This window comes from Thamnophis elegans, chromosome Z, assembly GCF_009769535.1.
Source record: "Thamnophis elegans isolate rThaEle1 chromosome Z, rThaEle1.pri, whole genome shotgun sequence".
In the NCBI taxonomy this organism is placed as follows: domain Eukaryota; kingdom Metazoa; phylum Chordata; class Lepidosauria; order Squamata; family Colubridae; genus Thamnophis; species Thamnophis elegans.
This window is the reverse complement of record NC_045558.1, coordinates 56,108,969-56,130,393: the sequence shown is the minus strand read 5'-3', so window position 1 is coordinate 56,130,393 and position 21,425 is coordinate 56,108,969. Positions and strand designations below refer to the sequence as shown.

Here is a 21,425-nt window from a genome sequence, read left to right as displayed (position 1 = left end):
GACATAACTGAAAATAGGTTTTTACATATATATAAATAAAAACATTCTTATTTAGACAATTGTAATTTGGAACCCTAAAGTCAATCACCCCCAAAGGACAGCAGCAACTACAGCATTTTGTACCAATTTAAAACAGTCTGTGTTCACTACAGTGGTACATCATGCATCTTGTAAGTATAATCTACGGGATAGCGCAGAGGCTACATGCACTGAGCAAAATGGTATCTACCTGCTTTAGTGAATGCAAGAGAGAAGTTTAGCAAGCTGCCTGCCAAAAGAAGATCTAAAGCCCACTTCTGAGGTGAAGGGGACTGCTACCAGATAGAAGGGAAGGAGAGGAGATACCTGAAGGAGAAAGAAACCAGAAGCAAGGGAAGTACAGATGGCAAAGCACCTTGAAGCAAAAAGTGAAGCATAACTTTATCACATTTTGAGAATGCTTTGTGGCCTGATGCTTGAAATATAATCCTGTAATCATTTGAGAATTAAAGGTGGATTCGAAAGGAAGTCACCTTTTTATTTATTCCTTAGACCCCTTAAGTATTTGTTATTGCTTTCACAATCATCTATTCAGATGTGAACCATCAGAAGAAATGATGAATGGGAACTCACTTTAACCTGTATTGTATTATGTAACAATTTCATTAACAACTCTATACATGAAAACCAACTAAAAGTCAATTAAGTGATCTTTCAACAACCCTCACTGTAGAAGTACACTGACCAGTGATGTATCCTGCTGTCTGAGTTTCAGATATGAACAAATCATGTTTCTGATCTTTGAAGGCACTCCATATAGAAGATTGAGACAGGATTTCATTCACCTACAAACGTGAGAAAATAGAGAAATGTACTTGCTGTACAGGTTGGAAAGGCTCACTTATCCTTATGGAAATTGGCTTAGTGTCATTTTTGGTTTTACCAAATCCTCAGTTTTTATAACTTCACCAATTGGAAGAACGTATTTTCAAAATAAAAGTTACAATAAAGCCTCTTACTCCATATGCTCTAAAACGAATTTAAAACATGTTTGGGATTTTACCTGTTCTCCATACTGTAAACTGCGAGTCATTGATTTAAGTGCTTTAACAATTTGAGCTTTTGTAGCTGACGGGCTTTCCAGATTCTCAAGGCCAACACCTTCAAGCAATTTTAGGAGATAGGGTACTAAATCTGCTTTCAAGGCCTGCAAGACAATGTGAGCATATTCTTAAATTCAGACTAAGACATTTTGATTAAGACTTCTGTGAGCCTTCCTATTGCATTTAGCTGAAGTTAAAAATATTTCAATAGCAAATGAATATAAATTGAGTTCAAATGTGGAATCATGAAATATGAGCTGGAAGGAATTTATGGATGTTGTGTAATCCTGTGTAAGAATGTTTTCTTAACAAGGATTATCCAACTTGTTTGAGGGATACAATAGTTTTGGGCCAGAGGTGGGGAACTATGTCCCTTTTATGGCTTATGCAGGTGAGGAATTCTATAAGATGAAATCCAAAAGTCATAAAGGGGCCATAGTTCCCAACCTCTGTTTTAGGTGAACAGCTTAATGTCCTGCCAAGAATGTCTTTTAATATTTGGTCTGAATCCTCTCTTTTAATTTCATCTCTCTGTATTAAGAGAACAGGTTTGTCCTACACATAACAATATATTTTCATAAACAACTAGCATATCGTGAATCATTCTTTATGGAAGCTATGAATCCTCAGTTTCTTTAACCATTCATCAGAGGGCTTTATTTCCAGCCTATGGTCATAATGTAATTCCTCTCTGAAACTATTTCAACTTTTCTATGTCTCTTAAACTAGTAAACTTTCATTACTTATATACCTGTCAATTTTGACTGAAATGTAAATGCTAAGGAATCTGTCATTTCTTGAGGGTTCATACCATATTCCTAACGTTTGATAGTAACAACATAATCATAAACAAAAACGTCCACCATCTTAATTCTCATAAAGTAACATTGTTGACAATACAGTGTCAGATAATCCAAGGAATTGTGATCAGCAGAGTCAAGGAGAAAAGTGTTCTCTGTCATGATCCATTACCGCCAGAATTTAGATCTCCGTCCACTCTTCTGGAGAAGTCTTAAAACCTGGCTCTCTCTGTGCCCCGGTGGAGGCGTGCAATACTAGAGCTAGTTGATTGAATGAGAGACAAAAGTCCACTCCTGTACCATCCAAACTCTTGCTTTTAACTTATTTAATTATTAACCTTAGTTTTAATGCTTTTAATGTTTTTAGATCTATGATTTTATATCATTGTAAGCCACCCAGAGCCACTTGGGATAAGGAAACAGGGACATAAAAAGTATAAATAAATGAGAAAAAATGCACAACTGTAACCACAAATAAAGTGCCATTTTATTAGAAAGTTACAAGATTTGCTTACTTGGACTACTAGATCATTTTGTTCCTTTTGAAACATTCGATTAAGTGCTTCACAGGCTATGCCAACATTATCTGATCTTTTCTTCATTCCATTCATCAAAGGGCAAATTGTCTCTAACACTGCCATTGAACGAACACAAAGCTATAAAAACAAAAGTTTGTCAAATATTAATATTTTACAACTACCCAAGTTAAAAATTTATTTGAATTCCTGATGAGGATTCAGAGACACTTCAGTAGAAATATGTGTAGTATTGTGAAATATTAGGAACAATCTTAAGAGCTTTGTTCTATATTCCATTTCAGTCTGTTCGTGAGAAAGCTTACTTGCACTCTACTAATTGGAATACGTGTAGGAGATGAACAGGCAAAGCTGAGACAATGGAATTTAAAAAGTATCAGCCTAAAGTCATTACTTTCCAACAAATGGTCTAAGTCCAACCCCTCTTGAATTTCATCGACCATTATCAACTGCCAGTTTAGAACTGAACATTAATTGTCTAGATCCAGGATGGTGAACTTATGTCATGTGTGCCACGGGTGGCACATGGAGCCATTTGTCAGGGCACGTGAGGTGTTGCTGTTAGCTGGCCAGCGCGCATGCACGCGCTGGCAACCTGTCTTCAGTCATTTTTTTAGGCCATTTTATGCCCTCCCCAGGCTCCTGAAGCCTCTGTAGCACAAAAACCTGGCCCTATGGGCAAACTGGAAATTCGGGAACAGACTACTGTTTGCTTGTGAGACCAGTTTTAGCCCTCCGGAGACTTTAGGGGCCTTCCGGAGGACAAAAAACGACCTTCAGGGGCTCTAGAGGACAAAAAATGACCCTATGAGCAAACTGGAAGTGACTTCCGGTTTGTCCATAGGTCCCTTTTCATCCTCGGGAGCCTTCAGGAAAGCCTCTGGATGACCCCTGAAGGCTCCAGAGGGCTAAAATCAGTCCTACGAGCAAACCAGAAGTTGGTTCCCGAACTTCCGGTTTGCCTGTAGGGCCAGTTTTTTGTGCTCCAGAGGCTTCAGGAGCTTCCCATGGCCTCTGGGAGAGGGGGGACTGTTTTCGCCCTCCCCAGGCCTCTAGAGCCTGGGAAGGGTGAAAAAAGCATGCAAAAAATGGGGGGAGCACTGGTCATGCGCGCTGGGGGTAGCACATTGCATTATGGGTGTGGCATGCCCACACTTGACCCCCCCTGCGCTCCCCCCGCTTTTGGCACACAAGCCAAAAAAGGTTCGCCATCACTGGTCTAGATTAATGTCAAGCACAAAGAATCAGAATCATATGTTAAGATGCAGTTAAGATTTATTGTTCAACCTTATTCAAGAATCTAGTCAATTAATGTTGGAACGTAACAAATGTGGGCTGATGATTCATTTAATTATGTCCCTTCACTGTCTTTTTATTTCCTACAATAAGCAGTTGACCATTGGTACTACATTCAATGAACAGATACAGGCAAAAGGACACAAGTAGTGGCATTTAAAGACCTGCCTTCAAAAAAATGGCCATATTGATACTCTGTTCATGCTATTTATTTTGTATCCAACCAGATTTATTGTGCCTAATAATTGTCTCAGTACAAAGATGGATTACCTAATTTATAAATGAGAGACAAACAACAACTCAAGAAAGATAACTGTAGCCAAAGAATGATATCCTCATAAAAGAATGATATTCTCATCAACCTTGCTGTTAAGCAAAACCAAGCATTTAATAGTGAGTGCCATACCATGTATACTAATCAAACGGTAGCAAGAAAGTAAGGGCAATCAGGCACAACACAGATTATGTAGACAGTAAACACAAAGTCAATCAAATTGGACTCAAATGTCTCTACACCAATGCACAGAGTATGAGGAATAAACAGGGTGAATTAGAAATTCAAGTAAATGAGGGTAGATATGATATTGTTGCCATTACAGAAACTTGGTGGGATGAAACCCACTAATGGAACATACAGCTAGAGGGATTTAAATTATTTAAAAGAAATAGACCAAATAAAGAGGAGATGGAATTGCACTATATATAAGAAATAACTACATCTCTACAGAAATAGAGCACCACAATGAAGAAAATTATCTTGAATGCATTTGGGTCAATATCAAGGGAGAAAAAATGACATTGCCATAGGTGTAAACTATAGGCCACCCAAACAAAGAGGAAATAGATGAACTTTTTGCTGGTCAGCTAACTAGGTAGGAAGCACATCACAATAGTAATAGCAATAGCATTTAGACTTATATGCCACTTCATAGTGCTTTCTCAGCCCCCTCTAAGCGGTTCACAGAGTAATGAGGGATTTTAACTATTCTGATATCAACTTGGAGACAAACTCTGCACCAAATGAAAGATTCAACAGGTTCCTAACAGAGCTGATAATTTTGTTTCCCCAAAAGTAGAGAAGGGAACAAGGGGATCAGCCATATTGGACTTAATTCTCACTAACAGAGATGAAATGGTAGAAGGTGTTGAAGCCACAGGAACCTTGGGGCAATTGATCATGCAATATTGGAATTCAACATTATGCATGCACAAGTAATAGAACAAAGTCAAACTGGATTTAAGAAAGCTAATTTCCATATACTTAGAGAGAGCTTGGGAAGGATTCCATGGATGAGAATCCTCAAGGGGAAAACAACTCAAGAAGTCTGCATAATTTGAAAAGTGAGATTATAAAAGCCCAGTCTAGCACAATACCAATGAAGAAGAAAAATAACTGCTCTCAAAAGAAACCAGCATGTATGCATAAAGAACTCTCTAACAAATTGAAAGATAAAAAGAACAGGTATAAAAAGTGGAAAGAGGGACACATAATTAAGGCAGAATATCAGCAAATAGCCCGAGTGTCAGGCCTGCATTTATATTCCTTTTAGAATTTTGGCCTGCCACACTTTCTCTTATTCATTATGCTGTTTCTTTAAGTATAGTCGATGGGAGGGGGGAATAGAAGGAGTAGGGTTGTGGAATGTATTGTTTTTCCTTTTTTACTAGAAGCAAGGTCATCCTTTGTCTCTGCACTTTCACACCTGTCCGGAACCAGTTAGGCATAGACCCCAGTATGGAAGAATACGATTAGACCATGTGATGGACTGTGGGTGTGGGGACAAGATCATGAACTTTTAACTGGGTGGGATTCTGATGTAACTTCCAGAGTTGGAACCCCACAGAACGATGCCAACATGCCTGTCTTATTAAATTGGAACTTTAAGCATAGTTTTGCCTTCGACTCTGATTTAATTCTGCATGGTATTTGGAACGCTGACATAATTCCAACTCTCTCTTCAAAATAAATCACCAGCACCCCTCCTTCGCGGGGGGGGGGGGGGGGGGCTGGTGAGGTTTGCTGTTTCTCCTATGCTGAACCACACTGGTCAGTATAAAACATCAGTGAACAATTAGGAGAAAGCCTTTTAAGATATGTGAGTGCATACTCCCCCTCCTTCCCCCCAGCCAAGGCTTGGAAAAAACCCTGGAGTGGAGATTTTGACTCCTTCCAAACGGGGATATTTGAAATGAACCAATGCCCTGCAACTGAGTTGAAGACAGAATCCCTAGCAAGATGAGATTTTCAACCCAGCCAGCAAGTAGGGATTTGGCACACATTCTCCACTTACCAGTCACCACTAAATTGGACTTTCTTCCCAGATTATGGATGGTTAAGATTCCAGTGGGTATCTCCTGGACCATCAACATGGGAAAGTCCTCCAAGCCAGCAGAGGGGCCCTTGGGCCAGAAATCCTCCAAGTCAGAAGAGGGGCCTTTGGCACATAAACCCCCCTAACCAGCCATCATTGGGTGAACTGCCAACTGTGAATCAGGCACCCTCGAGATGGGTCTTAATCCCAGGTCATGGATGGAAGGGTTTCCAGTTGGTACCTGCCCTTCCTCAGCAGATGGCACCATGGCAGACAACTGGGCAGTGGCCAACCGAGAGATTGACCTCCCCACCGGTTCCAATCTCCCCTGCAATGCCCCAAAAGATTCTTGCCCAACCTTCCTACAGAGAAAGGTTCTCAACAATGGAAGAAAGGGTTACCAAGGAGCAAGCTACAGAATGGATGGTGGAAAAATGTGATGAGGCGGTTCCTAAGTTTAGAGATGTAACTAGGTCCCTTTCCTCGTGGGGGCAATTAAAATGCCACCTTTGCTGTCAACTTGGCCACAAAGCATTAGAGTGCTTGGCTCCAGCCCCATTGCCATGAACGTGCGCACCAACCGCCACGGTGGAAAACAGAAGACCCCAGACACCACCACAAAAGAGTCATCTGGCACAACAACCTCTAGAAGAGGATCCCCAAATTAAGGTGACGAAGAGTCCTACCAAGGGGAAGGTCTCGGAGGAGGAAAAGGGTCAACATCCTCTAGAAGAGGATCCCCAATGTGATGAAAAGTCCTACCAAGGGAGAGGCCTCGGAGAGGGAAAATGCTGAAGATGACCCAATGGTGAATGCACCCATCCGCCCCTTCGCCTTCCAAGTCAACCTCCAAGTGCCTAAGATGGGGTTCGAGGGGGAAGTTGAAGCAGTTGTGAGCACCAGTTGCGCTCGATGCTTAATCAGCACATCGATTGTCAAGCCATTAGGCATAAGTACAAGACCTCTAGCTTGTGCCATTCGGGGTGAGCAGATAGATGGAACGCTAATTGGAGGGGCCCAAACCACGCTAGTAACTGACCTGCTGATAAACAGTGCTCGCTCCAGAACCCCTTCTTTGTGGGGGACAAAGTTTTTGTGTCCACCACATATTTAAAATTAGGAATGCCTAGCAAGGAATTTGGTCTAAAATTTCTAGGTCCATTCCCTATAGTGAAGATAGTTAACTCATTTACAGTTCAGCTCAGTCTACCCAGAAGTCTAGGGAAATTTGGCCCGGTATTTCATTGTAGCTTGTTGAAACAAGTAAATGGGTCAGCATAAGAGCATCCACCCAAACTTTCCTCCTTTAGAGATAGAAGGGGAAACACCATCTATAGTGATAGGAGGGGAATCACAATCTGAGGTGGAAACGATTGTGAATAGGGGTTGCTTGCAGTATAATCGATGGGAGAGGGGAATAGGAGGAGTAGGATTGTGGAATGAAGCAAAGTCATCCTTTGTCTCCACACTTTCACACCTGACCGGAAGCAGTTACGCGTAGACACCAGCGTGGAAGAAGATTGTGGGGATAGGATCATGAACTTTTAACTGGGTGGGATTCTGATGTAACTTCCAGGGTTGGAACCCCACAGAACGATGCCAACATGCCTGTCTTATTAAATTGGAACTTTAAGCATAGTTTTGCCTTCAACTCTGGTTTAATTCAGCATGGTATTTGGAACGCTGACACCGAGCCTGCAAAGGATTTAGGATTTACTTTATTTGTATGCCGCCCTTTTCCCTGAGGGGACTCAGGGCGGCTCACAATTCAGGGGGAGGGAAGGACAAAACAAGTTACATACATGAAGACAATACATCATTAAAAAGTGCAACAGTCATACTATTCGGGTGGGGTTGAAGTCTTTAGCCCCAGGCCTGTTGGGACAGCCAGGTTTTAAGGGCTACGCGGAAGGTCTGGAGGGTGGTGAGGGTACGAATCTCCACGGGGAGTTCGTTCCAGAGGGTCGGAGCAGCCACCGAGAAGGCTCTCCTCCGGGTAGTTGCCAGTCGACATTGACCGGCTGATGGAATTCGGAGGAGGCCTAATCTATGGGATCTTATTGGCCTAGTGGAGGTAATTGGCAGTAGGCAGTCTCTCAAGTACCCAGATCCAATACCATGAAGGGCTTTGTAGGTGACAAGTAGCACCTTGAAGCGCACCCGATCAACAGGCAGCCAGTGCAGCTCGCGGAGGATAGGTGTTACGTGGGTGAAACGAGGTGCACCCACGATCGCTCGCGCGGCTGCATTCTGGACCAGCTGAAGTCGCCGAATACTCTTCAAGGGCAGCCCCATGTAGAGCACATTGCAGTACTCCAGCCTAGAGGTCACAAGGGCACGAGTGACTGTTGTGAGAGCCTCCCGGTTCAGGTAGGGACGCAACTGGTGCACCAGGCGAACCTGGGCAAATGCCCCCCTGGTCACAGCTGACAAATGATGTTCAAAAGTCAGCTGTGGGTCCAGGAGGACTCCCAAGTTGTGGACCCTATCTGAGGGGCGTAGTATTTGACCCCCCAGCCTGAGAGATGGAACACTTGGCCAATTAGTGGGAGGGAAGCACAACAGCCACTCGGTCTTATCTGGATTGAGTACAAGCTTGTTAACCCCCATCCAGTCTCTAACAGCCTCAAGGCCCTGGCTCATCACGTCCACTGCTTCATTGAGTTGGCAAGGGGCGGACAGATACAACTGTGTATCGTCCGCATACTGGTGGTATTTTATCCCGTGCCGTCGAATGATCTCGCCCAACGGTTTCATGTAGATATTAAAAAGTAGGGGGGACAGGACCGAACCCTGCGGCACCCCACATGTTAGGGGCCTAGGGGTCGATCTCTGCCCTCCGACTAACACCGACTGCAACCTGTCCGAGAGGTAAGAGGAGAACCACCGTAAGACAGTGCCTCCCACCCCCACCTCCCGTAGTCGTCGCAGAAGGATACCATGGTCGATGGTATCGAAAGCCACAGAGAGGTCAAGGAGTACCAGGATGGAGGCATGGCCTCCATCCCTGGCTGTCCAGAGATCATCGGTCAATGCGACCAAAGCGGTTTCTGTGCTGTAGCCAGGCCTGAAGCCAGACTGGAATGGATCAAGATAACTGGCTTCCTCCAAGGACCGCTGGAGTTGAAAGGCCACCACCTTCTCAACAACCTTCCCCATAAAGGGGAGGTTGGAGACTGGATGATAGTTGTTTAGAATGGCTGGATCCAGAGATGGTTTCTTCAGGAGGTGTCTCACCGCCACCTTTAAAGCGGGGGGAAAGACCCCCTCCCGAAGGGAGGTGGCAACAACCGCCTGGATCCAGCCCCATGTCACCTCCCTGCTGTTAACAACCAGCCAGGAGGGGCATGGGTCTAGCACGCATGTGGAGGCACCTACAGCTCTCATGGCCTTGTCCACGTCCTCAGGGGCAACAGCTTGAAAATCAATCCAGCGATGACCTACCAGATTATCCCTTAGTGCCTCGGCTGGTTCTGCAGAATTGGAGTCCAGGTCCGCCCGAAACCGAGCAACTTTATCCGCGAGGAATTGGACGTAGTCCTCAGCCCTGCCCTGCAAAGGGTCACCCGTATCCTTCCTATTTAGGAGGGAACGGGTTATCCTGAACAGGGCGGCTGGGCACGACTCAGCGGAAGCAATCAGAGTGGCAATGTAAGTTCTTTTTGACGTCCTAATTGCTCGGATGTACTCTCTGATGCAGGATGTTAAAAGTGCTCGGTTCGATTCGGATTTACTGTATCTCCATTGGTGCTCTAGGCGTCTCTTTCGGCGCTTCATCTCCCGGAGTTCCTCAGTAAACCAAGGGGCCCTCCTGGATCCACTGCCTCGGAGCGGCCGTAGAGGCGCAATCCGGTTAAGAGACTCCGTCGCTGCCGAGTTCCAAGCAGCAACCAGAGTCTCCGCCAAACTGCGGGCGAGGGTATCAGGAATAACCCCAAGCTCCGTCTGGAACCCCAAAGGGTCCATACGTCGCCTGGGGCGGAACCACCTGGTCGGTTCCTCCTCCCTACAGTGGGGGTTTGGTCTCCGAAAGTCAAGCCTCAGTAGGTAGTGGTCTGACCACGACAGGGGTACGATCTCACTACCCCTCAGACCAAGATCACAAGTCCACTGCTCCGAAAGAAATACGAGGTCGAGCATGTGACCCGCCGAGTGGGTTGGGCCCCGAATTACTTGGGTCAAGCCCATGGCTGTCATGGAAGCCATGAACTCCTGCGCCCCATCAGAGTGTTCACCGAGCGAAGGCAAATTGAAATCCCCCAGAACCATAAGCCTGGGGAACTCAGTTGCCAGCTCGGCTACCGACTCGAGGAGCGAGGGGAGGGCTGCTGCAACGCTGTTGGGAGGCAGGTACATTAACAGCAAGCCCATTTGACCCTTGAGGTCCAACTTCACCAGCAGGGACTCATACCCGACAAGCTCCGGAGCAGGGATCCTACGAGGTACTAGAGACTCTCGGATAACAATGGCCACACCCCCACCCCTTCTCTGAGCTCTCGGCTGATGGAGCACCTGAAAACCCTCTGGGCACATCTCTACGAGGGGGACTCCTCCCTCCGGGCCCAGCCAGGTTTCAGTAATACATGCCAGGTCTGCCCTCTCGTCTAAAATTAAGTCCCGGACGAGAGGAGCCTTATGAACTACAGACCTGGCATTTAGCGACAACAGCCTGAGACCAGGGTCCTGATTACTCGCGCCATCTGGCCTTGGAGTGGGACTCATAGGGCCGGAAGGAGGGATCTCTGTAACGTAGCGAGCCCTCCTTCCCCGGTAATGGCCAGCCCTAAAGTCCCCGCCATATCTGCCCCTCCCTGTTACGACCATAATGCTCCGGCTCACTCCCGTGTCCGTAATTCCCCCGACCACCCCAATGACCCCCGCGTTCCTCGACGGGCCCTCCGAATCAAATACACTCATTTGTTCACCCAAGCAGTCCCCAAAGATGAAGTGAGGAAAGCTAAGGCTCACAATGGACAAAGACTTGCAACAAAAATAAAAAATAATAAAAAAGCTTCTTCCAAAATTTAAAAACAAGAAAAAACTCAAGGAAACAATTCGTCCATTGCTGGAAGAAAGTGCCAAGAAGGTGACAAGCAACAGGGAGAAAGCAGAATTGTTAGAGTATGTTCAGAGTATGGAATAGATATGGTAACAGGTCAGCCAATGGGGACTGTCTGAATAGTGAAACATAGTATTTGTTTGTATGGGGCCATAAGAGACAGTTTAGAGTTTGGGGGCGGCTTAGATTTGCTGAACTGTATATAAGAATTGGTAAGGCCTCTGTAACTTCTGCTCAGCCTTCTGTACAATGTAGGCCTCTGTATCTCTCTACTCTGTAATGCTTCTATGAATATTGCTTCGGTGTTCCTGATATTGTATGTTGAATTCTACTGTTTGGTATTGTATATAAAGAAGTTTCTTATATATAATTGAATCCTGATGTTGTTCATTTACTTGTATGTGCTTGCTGGATGTGCTGCTACAACAACAATAACAACAACAACAACTCTGACATGTTATGGGCCCAGAACACATCAAGACTGAAATGTAATAAAGCTGAGGGACTGCCTGTGTTACAGTAAAAGAGGACATGGCAGAGAAAGCTTGCAGGATGGCTGTTAAATTCAGGGAGAGCTCTCTGCCTTGTCTGGGGCAAAAGAATTATATTATTTGGGCTGCAAAGATGCAATGTTTCCAGTGACATGCAGTGAGCTTCATGGCCGATGAGGCAAGTGCGAAATCCCCGCTGAAGCCCCGGCACCATGTCCGCCATAAAGCGGGACCGGGAACCGCTCTATGGCGGACTGTGCTGGGACTTTAAAGTCCTGCCGCCGGGGCCCTGCCGCCATTTTAAAGCCATGCCCCTGGGCACCAACTGCTCCAGCAAGGCTTCCAGCTCCATCTCGGCAGGCAGAGAGGGTGAGGGAGGACTGGAGGCGAGGGGCGGGCAGGGGGGCTCAGCAGCGCTGCTGCACCGGCAGAGCCAGCATGAGGGACAAGGGGCAGCCGAGCCTCCATGGCGGCAGAGCCCCGGTGGCAGGGCTTTAAAGTCCCGGCACCGTCCACTATAGAGCGGGACTGGGTCCTCCCTTCTACGGCTCACCCAGCCTTCGCGAACCGCTTGCTGATGGAGGGGAGAGAGGAGAGGACCGCCGTCCTCCGGGCTAAGTGTGTCGGTCTCCAGCTGTGGGCTGTAGCTCCACTTTTAGCCGGGCTGGAAGTCGGCTGGCGCCCAACAACCAATAGCTGAGTGGCCCCAGGGGTGGCTCACGGCCGGCGATGAAGCGAGGGTGCTCGGGCGGCTGAGGCTCAGCCGCCCCTCGTCCCTCAGGCTGGCTCTGCCGGTGCAGTGGCACTGCTGAGCCCGCCCGCCCGTCACCTCCAGTCCTCCCTCGCCTTTCCGCCCGCCGGGATGGAGCTGGAAGCCTCGCTGGAGCAGTCAGTGCAGGCGCGCATCTTCGAGATCATCGTCATCAGGGACTCCAATGTGGGCAAGACCTGCCTGACGGTCCGCTTCTGCAGCGGCACCTTCCCCGCCAGCACCGAGGCCACCATCGGCGTGGATTTCAGGGAGAAGGCGGTGGAGATCGCCGGAGAGCACATCAAGCATGTCCCGCTGAATGGCCAGCCCGGAAGGCATGCCAGCACTTTAAAGTGCATGCTGCCTCGGCCCGCCATAGAGTGAAACATGTCCTGGTTTGTGGCCGGGAGGCATGCACTTTAAAGTGACAGCGTGCCTCCCGGCCACAAACCAGGACACGTTTTGCTCTATGGTGGGCTGAGGCGGCATACACTTTAAAGTGCCGGCATGGCCGACCCGGAAGGCATGCCCCGCCGTATGTCCGGGGCAGCAGCATGCACTTTAAAGTGCCAGCGTGCCTCCCGGCCACAAACCAGGACATGTTTTGCTCTATGGCGGGCCGAGGCGGCATGGCTTTAAAAAATAAAAATGTTCCAGCCCGCGCGCCAGCAGAGGCGGGTAAAAACACACACACAATAAAAACAAACTACAATTACTTACATTACAAATAATTTTGAATTCCTCCCCCCTGCCCCCTCTCTCTTACCCACATACCTTCCAGCTGCGTCAAAAATGCAAGATTTGGTCTAGCCAGGGCCAGGCAGGCTAGGATAGTTGCTGCTAGTCACCACGTGAATGACTCTGCTTAACTGTTTAAAAAAAGCCTCTAAACAAAGTGCCCTCTGCAGAAGGATGTGAGAGAATCACGTGCCTCCTTTGCATAAGGAATTTTTCGCCTTTTAACTCTTGGTTAACTCTGAACAATGGTTAAAAGGCGAAAAATTCCTTATGCAAAGGAGGCCCATAGTTCTCTCATTTCCCCCTACAGTTAGCACTAAGCAGATTCAGAGTCACTGTGACTTGGAGTCTGGCAGCAACTACCTTGGCCTTTTTAATTATTTTAAAAATTCTTTTCTTTTCCTCATGAGACTGGTGAGGCCCCGCCTCCCCTGACTGCACGTCCCTGCCAGGCACCATTAGTAGTAGCTGACCAGAGGCAGCATGATAAGGGACTAGCCTATATCATCTTAAGTTTAGAAGATGAACAATTTTTGAATGTAGCTGACTTGAAAACTGCAAATGAAATTGAGAAGTGTGCATATGAGTGCATCAGCATGCAATATTGTGCAATTATCGAGAAAATTGTACAGAGCCAGGCTGCAGCCACATGATTCAATGGAGCAGCATTTGTTGAACATGCACACTTTATTCATTAGAGTTGAAACAGCACGGGATGCAGATTTCTGAATCTCAAAAGGTGCTGTTGGTGTTAAATAGCCTTGATAAAACATAGGACATTGTTTCAGCTGTTTTTGAGTGCAAACCAGAGCAAGAGTTGCATTTGGAGGCCCTTAAAGCCTATTTAATTTCTGAGGAGAACAAACGGCATGTTAGGAGAAGCCACAAGGAGAAATTCCTGAGGTGGGGGCCAAAGGAGTAGAGAGAGAACCACAACAGACAAGATTTCTGCAGAGATGGATTACAGTCCAGCAATGTTTTTCTACAAAGAAAGCAACAGAATGATGGTGTGTCATCTGTGGTGATAAGACTCATTTGAAGAAAGACTGTTTGCAAAGAAAACAGAAAACAGATGGATAAGCTGCTGTTGCCAAAGTTGGCTATTGTAACAGCAAGGACAAATGGTTAATAGACAGTGAGGCTAGTCAAACAATTGTTAATAATTCAAAATTATTTTTCAAAATGGATCCAGCTGGAGGTGATACGGTGGCCTTGGCAAATGGCCAGAAGGCAAAAATAGCAGTAGCAGTTAGACTTATATACCGCTTCATAGAGCTTTCAGCCCTCTCTAAGCGGTTTACAGTGTCAGCATATTGCCCCCACAGTCTGGGTTCTCATTTTACCCACCTCGGAAGGATGGAAGGCTGAGTCAACCCTGAGCCGGTGAGATTTGAACCGCCGAACTGCAGCTAACAGTCAGCTGAAGTAGCTGCAGTACTGCACTCTAACCACTGCACCATCTCGGCTTCTGGAAAAGGGAGTGTGGTGCTTCTATGTCTGAAGGAAGAGTTTAGCAATGTATTGTGTGTCCCTTAAATGGAGCATAATTTACTAAGTGTCTCGAGCTTAGACAAGCATGGATATGAGACCACATTTGTAAATGGGAAGTGTATGTGTACAGGGCATAAAGCAGGATAATCTTTATATGTTGCAGGGACAAAAAGTTCAATGTGCCTAAACTTTGGAAATGTGTTCATCTCTTGCACAGAAGGCTTGGCCATGCCAGTTTCTGAGTTTTGCAAAAGATGCAACAGGGAGAAAGCAGAACTACTTAACTTGTTTTTTTGCAACTGTCTTTAAACAAAGGGAAAAACAGTACAACCTATCAAAAACAGCAACACAAAAAAACAACAGATTGGAAATATAAGTTAAAATAGGGAAGAAAAAGGTAAGTAAGCACCTGTCTACCCTAGACTAATTGACCAGGACCAGATGGATTACACCTCAGGGTTCTGAAGGATTTGGCAGATGAGATCTCAGAACCACTGAACTATATCTTTCAGATATCCTGGAGCACCGGGGAAGTGCCAGAGGACTGGAAAAAAGCGGGTGTAGTTCCCATCTTCATAAAAGGGAAAACTACAGGCCTATCAGCCTGACCTTAATCCTAGGGAAGAATCTGGAAAAGATAATCAATCAATAAATCAGTGAACACTTAGAAGCAAACAAAGTAGTAACCAAAAGCCAACATGGGTTTGTCAAAAACAGATCATGCCAGACTAATCTTATTGCATTCTTTAACAAAGTGACAAAATTAGTGGATCAGATGAATACTGTCGATATAATTTACTTGGACTTCAGTAAGGGATTTGATAAATAGACCATAACCTACTACTAGATAAAATGCGGGCTAGACAGCATCACCACCAGATGATTTTGCAACTGGTTGACCAACCACACTCGACATATAGTCCTCAATGGAACTGTATCTACATGGAGAGAAGTATGCAGTGGAGTACCCCAAGGCTCTGTTTTAGTATCCTTCAACATCTTCGTTAATGACTTGGATGAGGGGATAGATGGGAAACTCATCAAATTTGCAGACAACACCAAGTTAGCAGGAATAGCCAACACTCCGGAAGATAAGCTTAAGATACAGAAGGATCTTGACAGACTCGAACATTGGGCGCAACCTAACAAAATGAAATTCAATGGTGAAAAAAGTAAGGTTCTACATTTAGGCAAGAAAAATAAAATGTACAGGTACAGTATACCTGATAGCTTGCTCAACTGTAGTAACTGTGAGAGGGATCTTGGAGTCCTAGTGGGCAACCATTTAAATATGAGCCTGCAGTGTGCAGCAGCTGCATAACAGAGGGATAGAATCAAGATCATGTGAAGTGTTAATACCACTTTATAATGCCTTGGTAAGGCCACACTTCAAATACATTGCCATGATGTAGAAAGAGTGCAGAGAAGAGCAACAAAGATGATTAGGGGACTGGAAGCTAAAACATATGCAGAACAATTGCTGGAACTGAGTATGTCTAGTTTAATGAAAAGAAGGACTAGGGGTGACATGATAGCAGTGTTCCAATATCTCAGGAACTCTCACAAAGAAGAGGGAGTCAAGATATTCTTCAAAGTACCTGAGGGGGCAAGAAAAGAAGCAATGGGTGGAAACTAATCAAGGAGAGAAGCAACTTAGAACTAAGGAGAAATTTCCTGACAGTTAGAACAATTAATCAGTGGAACAACTTGCCTCCAGAAGTTGTGAATGCTCCAACACTGGAAGTTTTAAAGAAGATATTGGATAACCAATTGTTTGAAGTGGTGTATTTCCTGCCTTAGTAGGGGGTTGGACTAGAAGACCCCCAAGGTCCCTTCCAACTCTGTTATTTTGTTGCCCCCTCCCCAAAGAAGGCCTACCCTGACAAACATACACCTTTTATTGTGACTTAAGGCTGCGTACCTCATTATCAGATAGTATGTGTATGACTCGCATAGCACTTTTAGGAATAGCATTGTTTTTATGATTCATAGCTTGAAGAATCTTGGGAAGATGACCCAGTGGGGGAACCTGGTCTGCTAGCTGAGGCTGAGCACTAAAGAGGCATACTGTTGCTGTTGTTATTGTTTCCAAAGTTTCCCCCTGTTTTAAAACACAAAGAAAGTAACTTATACAATGGCACACATAGCATGTTAAACCAATTACAACCAATTTCGTTGTATTTAAGTACAATGACAATAAAAATTATACTTATACTTATATTACTCTGATTGAAAAACATGACTAAACAGCACTCACAGATTTTTCATGAATGAAATATTTTTAAACTGTATTCAATACACAGCTTCTTTTATTGATAAAACTATACTTCAGATAGTTTTCATGGTTTGGAACTTACACTGAAGAAAATTCAAGCTACATAAATCGATGTAATTGTTATGTACACAAGTTGTTATGACTAATGAATCAATCATGCATACATTCCATGATATACTGCTGCTAGTTTATTTTTGACATTTGAAAAACTATTTTCATAGGCTTCACTGATTTCAATCTATATTAATGTCTTTTATTATCTTGAACTGTTAATCAATATAAAATATCCTATTATCAGAACAAAGAATAAAAAAGCTAATTTATTTATTCAAAAGTAAAATTTCATTAACTCTAATCTAAGTCTACTTAAGTGAATGCTGCTATCAACAGAAATACTCAATTTTAAATTAGTGAATATTAGCTAGAAAATAATTCTAATTTATTTTTTCCTGAATTTATTTCTTCTTCTATGAATGAGAAGGATTCTATCATTTTCAAAAATTTAAATTACCATATTTTTTGGAATATAAGACACACCCTTTTCCCTCAAAAAAATAGAGTGAAAATCTGGCTGTGTCATATACACTGAATACAACATTTTTGCCTTCTGAAACCCTGCCCCCTTCACCAAAATGGCCGTGCATAGTTTGTAGGAGGCTTTCAGAGAGCTCCTGGGGGCTGGGGAAAGCAGAAAAGAGCAGAAATGTTGCCCCCTCCCCCAGCTCCCAGGAGCACTCTATAAGCTACCTAATGCCCCCCTTTTCTTTTTGACAAAAAACGGGCTGTTTTTTTTGCTCTTTTTTTGCCACCCTTCCCCAGGACCACTCTACAAGTCTCCTAAGGGCTATTCATGCCTTTAAAAAAAAAAACAGGCCCGTTTTCGTGAAAAATGGGCCGTTTTGGGGAGGTTTGCAATGCAAAAACTTTTTTAAAAAATTTGCCTCTTCAAAACCTTGGTACGTCTTATACTCCGGTGCATCTTATACTCTAAAAAATATGGTAACAATTACACAAAGTTGAAGTCAAACTTAAAAACTAAACTTACATGAGGATTATTCTTCTCCAGTAGTTCAGTGAATTTTTCTAATAGGGCAATGAGAAATTCTCTAGGTTTCCGTAGAACCCAGGCTGGCTGGGCAATAAAGATTCTTAAGAAGACACCCCCTACAGACAGTTCACCCTCTGCTTCACCATATATAACAGCAAAATCTTCAGGCAACTAAATCAACCCCAAAAAGGAGAAAAAAAGTTATTCTGTTATTCTGTGACATAAAAGGTTCAGCTATTTTTTATTTATTATTTATAAGCAAAAGGAAGAAATAAATAAAATATCTAAAACTGAAACTAAGCACTTGTACTAGATTACTTTGCAAATCTGATAATTGAATAGGAAGTATATAATGGACAGTTGGATACCTGGTGATTAGGGAAAAGAGGAACTTCAACTTAGTTATTTAATACATGATAAAATATACTGTTGCCACTTCCCCAATATTGCCCTATATATAGCCACATTAGTTGGAAATTATAAGGGTTGCATACTGATGTATTTTGAGTGTGCCAGCTTTAAGAAATATGTTCCACAAAGTCCCAATATGACAATCAGTGTAGGCAATGAAAGAATCAGTGCAGGCACAGAATGAAAATGGACAGGACATAAGCAACAACATAAAACAAAATGTAAATATTTCAATTATATTCATATTAAGATGTTTTTACCTTCCAGTTAATGTCAGGATTGTCCTTTTGCAATTTAAAATGCCTTTAAAAAGAAGAAAGAAAATTATTATTTTCTCTGAAAACAGTCAGGCTAGCAACCTGCAATCTTCAGCTGAATTATTTCTAAGAGTTTGATTTTTTTTAAAAAAAACCCCAGACATTAAATACCAACAAAGGAGAATATTTGTAGCTTAGGGTTGAAATAAATGTTCTTGGTGCTCTCTGAGCTTGCTTGTTTTTTTGTAGATGTCTCATTGCCCCAACTAGGTAACATCATCAGTGCTGTTTGCTGTCAGTTTATATTCTGGTGACTTGTCTGCCTATTGTCTGCTGAAACAATCAACCAGCCCAAGAGAAAAAGACTCCAGCACCTCTCTCCAGTAACTAGCACTCAGATCAACATAGATTAACTCCAAGGTCAACTTGAACCAACAATCAAGTAAGCAATGCCCCAATAAAAAACCCTGCCAAAGAACTATCAACAAACAGCCCAACCAAAGAATCTCTAAGACTGCCCCCATCCACACAGTCACCATAATATAAACTTACAGCACATAGCACTCATTAGCACTTATGTTACCTAGTTAAGGGTAATGAAATGTCTGCAAGAAAACAAGTAAGCTCAGAGAGCACCAAAGACATTAAACATTTTAAACCTACAGAAAGAAATTGTTTTCAAAGTAGCAGATTTGTTGGAAAGAAATTATTTTTATTGTGACATACTCTAGCATCATTTCGCGAACGGTTGTAGATACTTTCTCTCTGGAGTTGTCATTCCATATTAACTCTGGATTTTCATGTGTTCCTTCAAAAATGTGAACAGCAGCTTCAGGATTATCTCTCATAGCATCCATGAAGACACCAGGTAGAAATTTCATTAAGATAATTCTAACCTAAGGAAAATACACACACACAGAGACATGGAGCTTACAAATTTGTCATAGCTATCAGTGTTCCAGTTAATCAAACAAGTGGATTGTATCAGTGGAATGAAACAAAATAAGTTTTTTTCTGAATAAATTACTAGAAGTGATGCCTTTGTAACAGGGCAATTGCCAAGCTCACGTGCCTGCTATTTATTTCTGGCCATACATTCAATTATTTCAAGTCTTGCAAGGATCCAAAATTTCTGAGATGATTTACACTTATTTCAAGCCAAATTCAAGGCGTTATGTATATACTATATAGTATGTATGACTTGGGTTGCTTTTAAAACATCTGTGAAATCTACTAATGATGCTATACTTACCTTTGGACCAACCAGCTTGTCTGTTGTCATTTTAGCAAAAAGTTCTGCTGTCTGAGATCGAACTTGTGGATGTGTTGAATTACAGAACATATCAAGTAAGTAGATTAATGCACCTAAAAAAGTACAGAACTGCTAATATTTCTAATTACAGGAAGTTTGGAGATGTTAATTTTGAATGCAACAAAAACTTGTAATAATACCACAGCAAAACAATGACAGTTGCCATACCTTTTTGCATAGCTTCTTTAACTATTTTGGTACTAGATGTCAAAGCATACAGAGTTTCAAGAACTAGCTGCCGACCTGCCAAAATTAACAAATTTGTGAAACTTTATAGTTAGCTATTTAACATAGACTAAGAGAATACAATATTGTTTGTTTAAAGTTATATATTAGATTTATAGAATTTCCTTTGGTTTATTTGTTTTACATAAGGCATGTGACATGTGGACAGTATAAAACATACTGTTCTATTGCAAAAGGAATAATTAACATCTGTCTTGTAATGTTAATAATTCAACTGAATTCTTTCTGTATCTAATGTGCATCTACTTAAGGAAGATATTATTGCTATGTGACTATGCAAAATTCAGCAGCTGCTTTATTGTCAAGAGTATGACATAGTAATTAATCTAACAAAAATATCCCTTATGCCTTTGTTTTAATTATCTAATTAGCAATATTTTATGAGACTTTCTAGCAAGCAGCAACACTTTGGCAAACTTGGCTGATCTCAAAAAGATAAATACAGTATACATCTGATTATTGTATGGATGGAAACCCAAATGGAAAATAGGAGAAAAAAACAACAACCATCCTAACTGAAGGTAATAGCAAAGAGTTTTCATACTGTTGCCAAGAATATGATATTCTTGAAATAACCAAGAATCATATTTGACACGAGAACTCTAGATTCTCATGACTAGGTTAATATATGGTCAGCTACAGAAAGACACAACACTTGCTATTAAATTTTCCAAGAATTAGCTTTAAAAGAGAAATATATATGCATTTCTAAGTTGGGTCTGTATAATTCTTAGATAAAATAACACAAGTATACTCCAATACAGAAATTGTTTTTTGTATCTAAAATTTCCTCTTTTTATACTATTTAGTTAAAGAGCAAACAAGAGAGAACCTAAATAAATTAAAATGTGATCCACATACTTGAAGGCAATGAATGCAAGAGAGCTAGTAAGTTGGAAAGAACCATTGCTTCTGCAATATTATTTACACAATCTTGGTTACTTGTCACTATGTTCACCACCTGTTAAAGAAAACAAAACTAGATTAGCAATCTTTAGCCTGGTTTGAATGGGTCTAGAACAAATATGGAATGTATGTTGAAAAATATAGCTACTCTGAATTTTAAAAATGAATTTTTATAGCAAGAAAAATGGTTCTTCCTCAACCATAAGAAATCTCCATTCCATCTGAATTTACTTTTTTGTTTCAATTTGCTTGCTTCCTGTCTTTTAGCCTATTCCAATTAATCAAAAAAAGTTTAATAATAAATACTCAATTTACAAGTTTGTTTAGTGACTGAAGTTACGATGGCACTGATTTATCACTATTTTGTCACACTTATAACTATTGTAGCATCCCAAGATGTGATCAAAATTCAGA

At 42.8% G+C, this 21,425-nt stretch overlaps 1 protein-coding gene across 3 annotated transcripts in view; it reads right to left on the bottom strand.

The window, feature by feature from the left end:
• DNAJC13 (DnaJ heat shock protein family (Hsp40) member C13) overlaps nt 1–21,425 on the bottom strand; it is a 127,523-nt gene that overhangs the window by 991 nt on the left and 105,107 nt on the right. For all 3 annotated transcript variants that reach the window (XM_032238262.1, XM_032238263.1, XM_032238264.1), the window contains 10 exons: nt 20,967–21,066; nt 20,028–20,102; nt 19,800–19,912; nt 19,274–19,443; nt 18,551–18,593; nt 17,877–18,050; nt 16,478–16,657; nt 2,398–2,538; nt 1,043–1,186; nt 725–824 (listed from right to left, as the gene is read on the bottom strand). In XM_032238262.1, the coding sequence (XP_032094153.1) occupies nt 725–824; nt 1,043–1,186; nt 2,398–2,538; nt 16,478–16,657; nt 17,877–18,050; nt 18,551–18,593; nt 19,274–19,443; nt 19,800–19,912; nt 20,028–20,102; nt 20,967–21,066 (1,240 nt within the window). The remainder of the gene's footprint in view (nt 1–724; nt 825–1,042; nt 1,187–2,397; nt 2,539–16,477; nt 16,658–17,876; nt 18,051–18,550; nt 18,594–19,273; nt 19,444–19,799; nt 19,913–20,027; nt 20,103–20,966; nt 21,067–21,425) is intronic.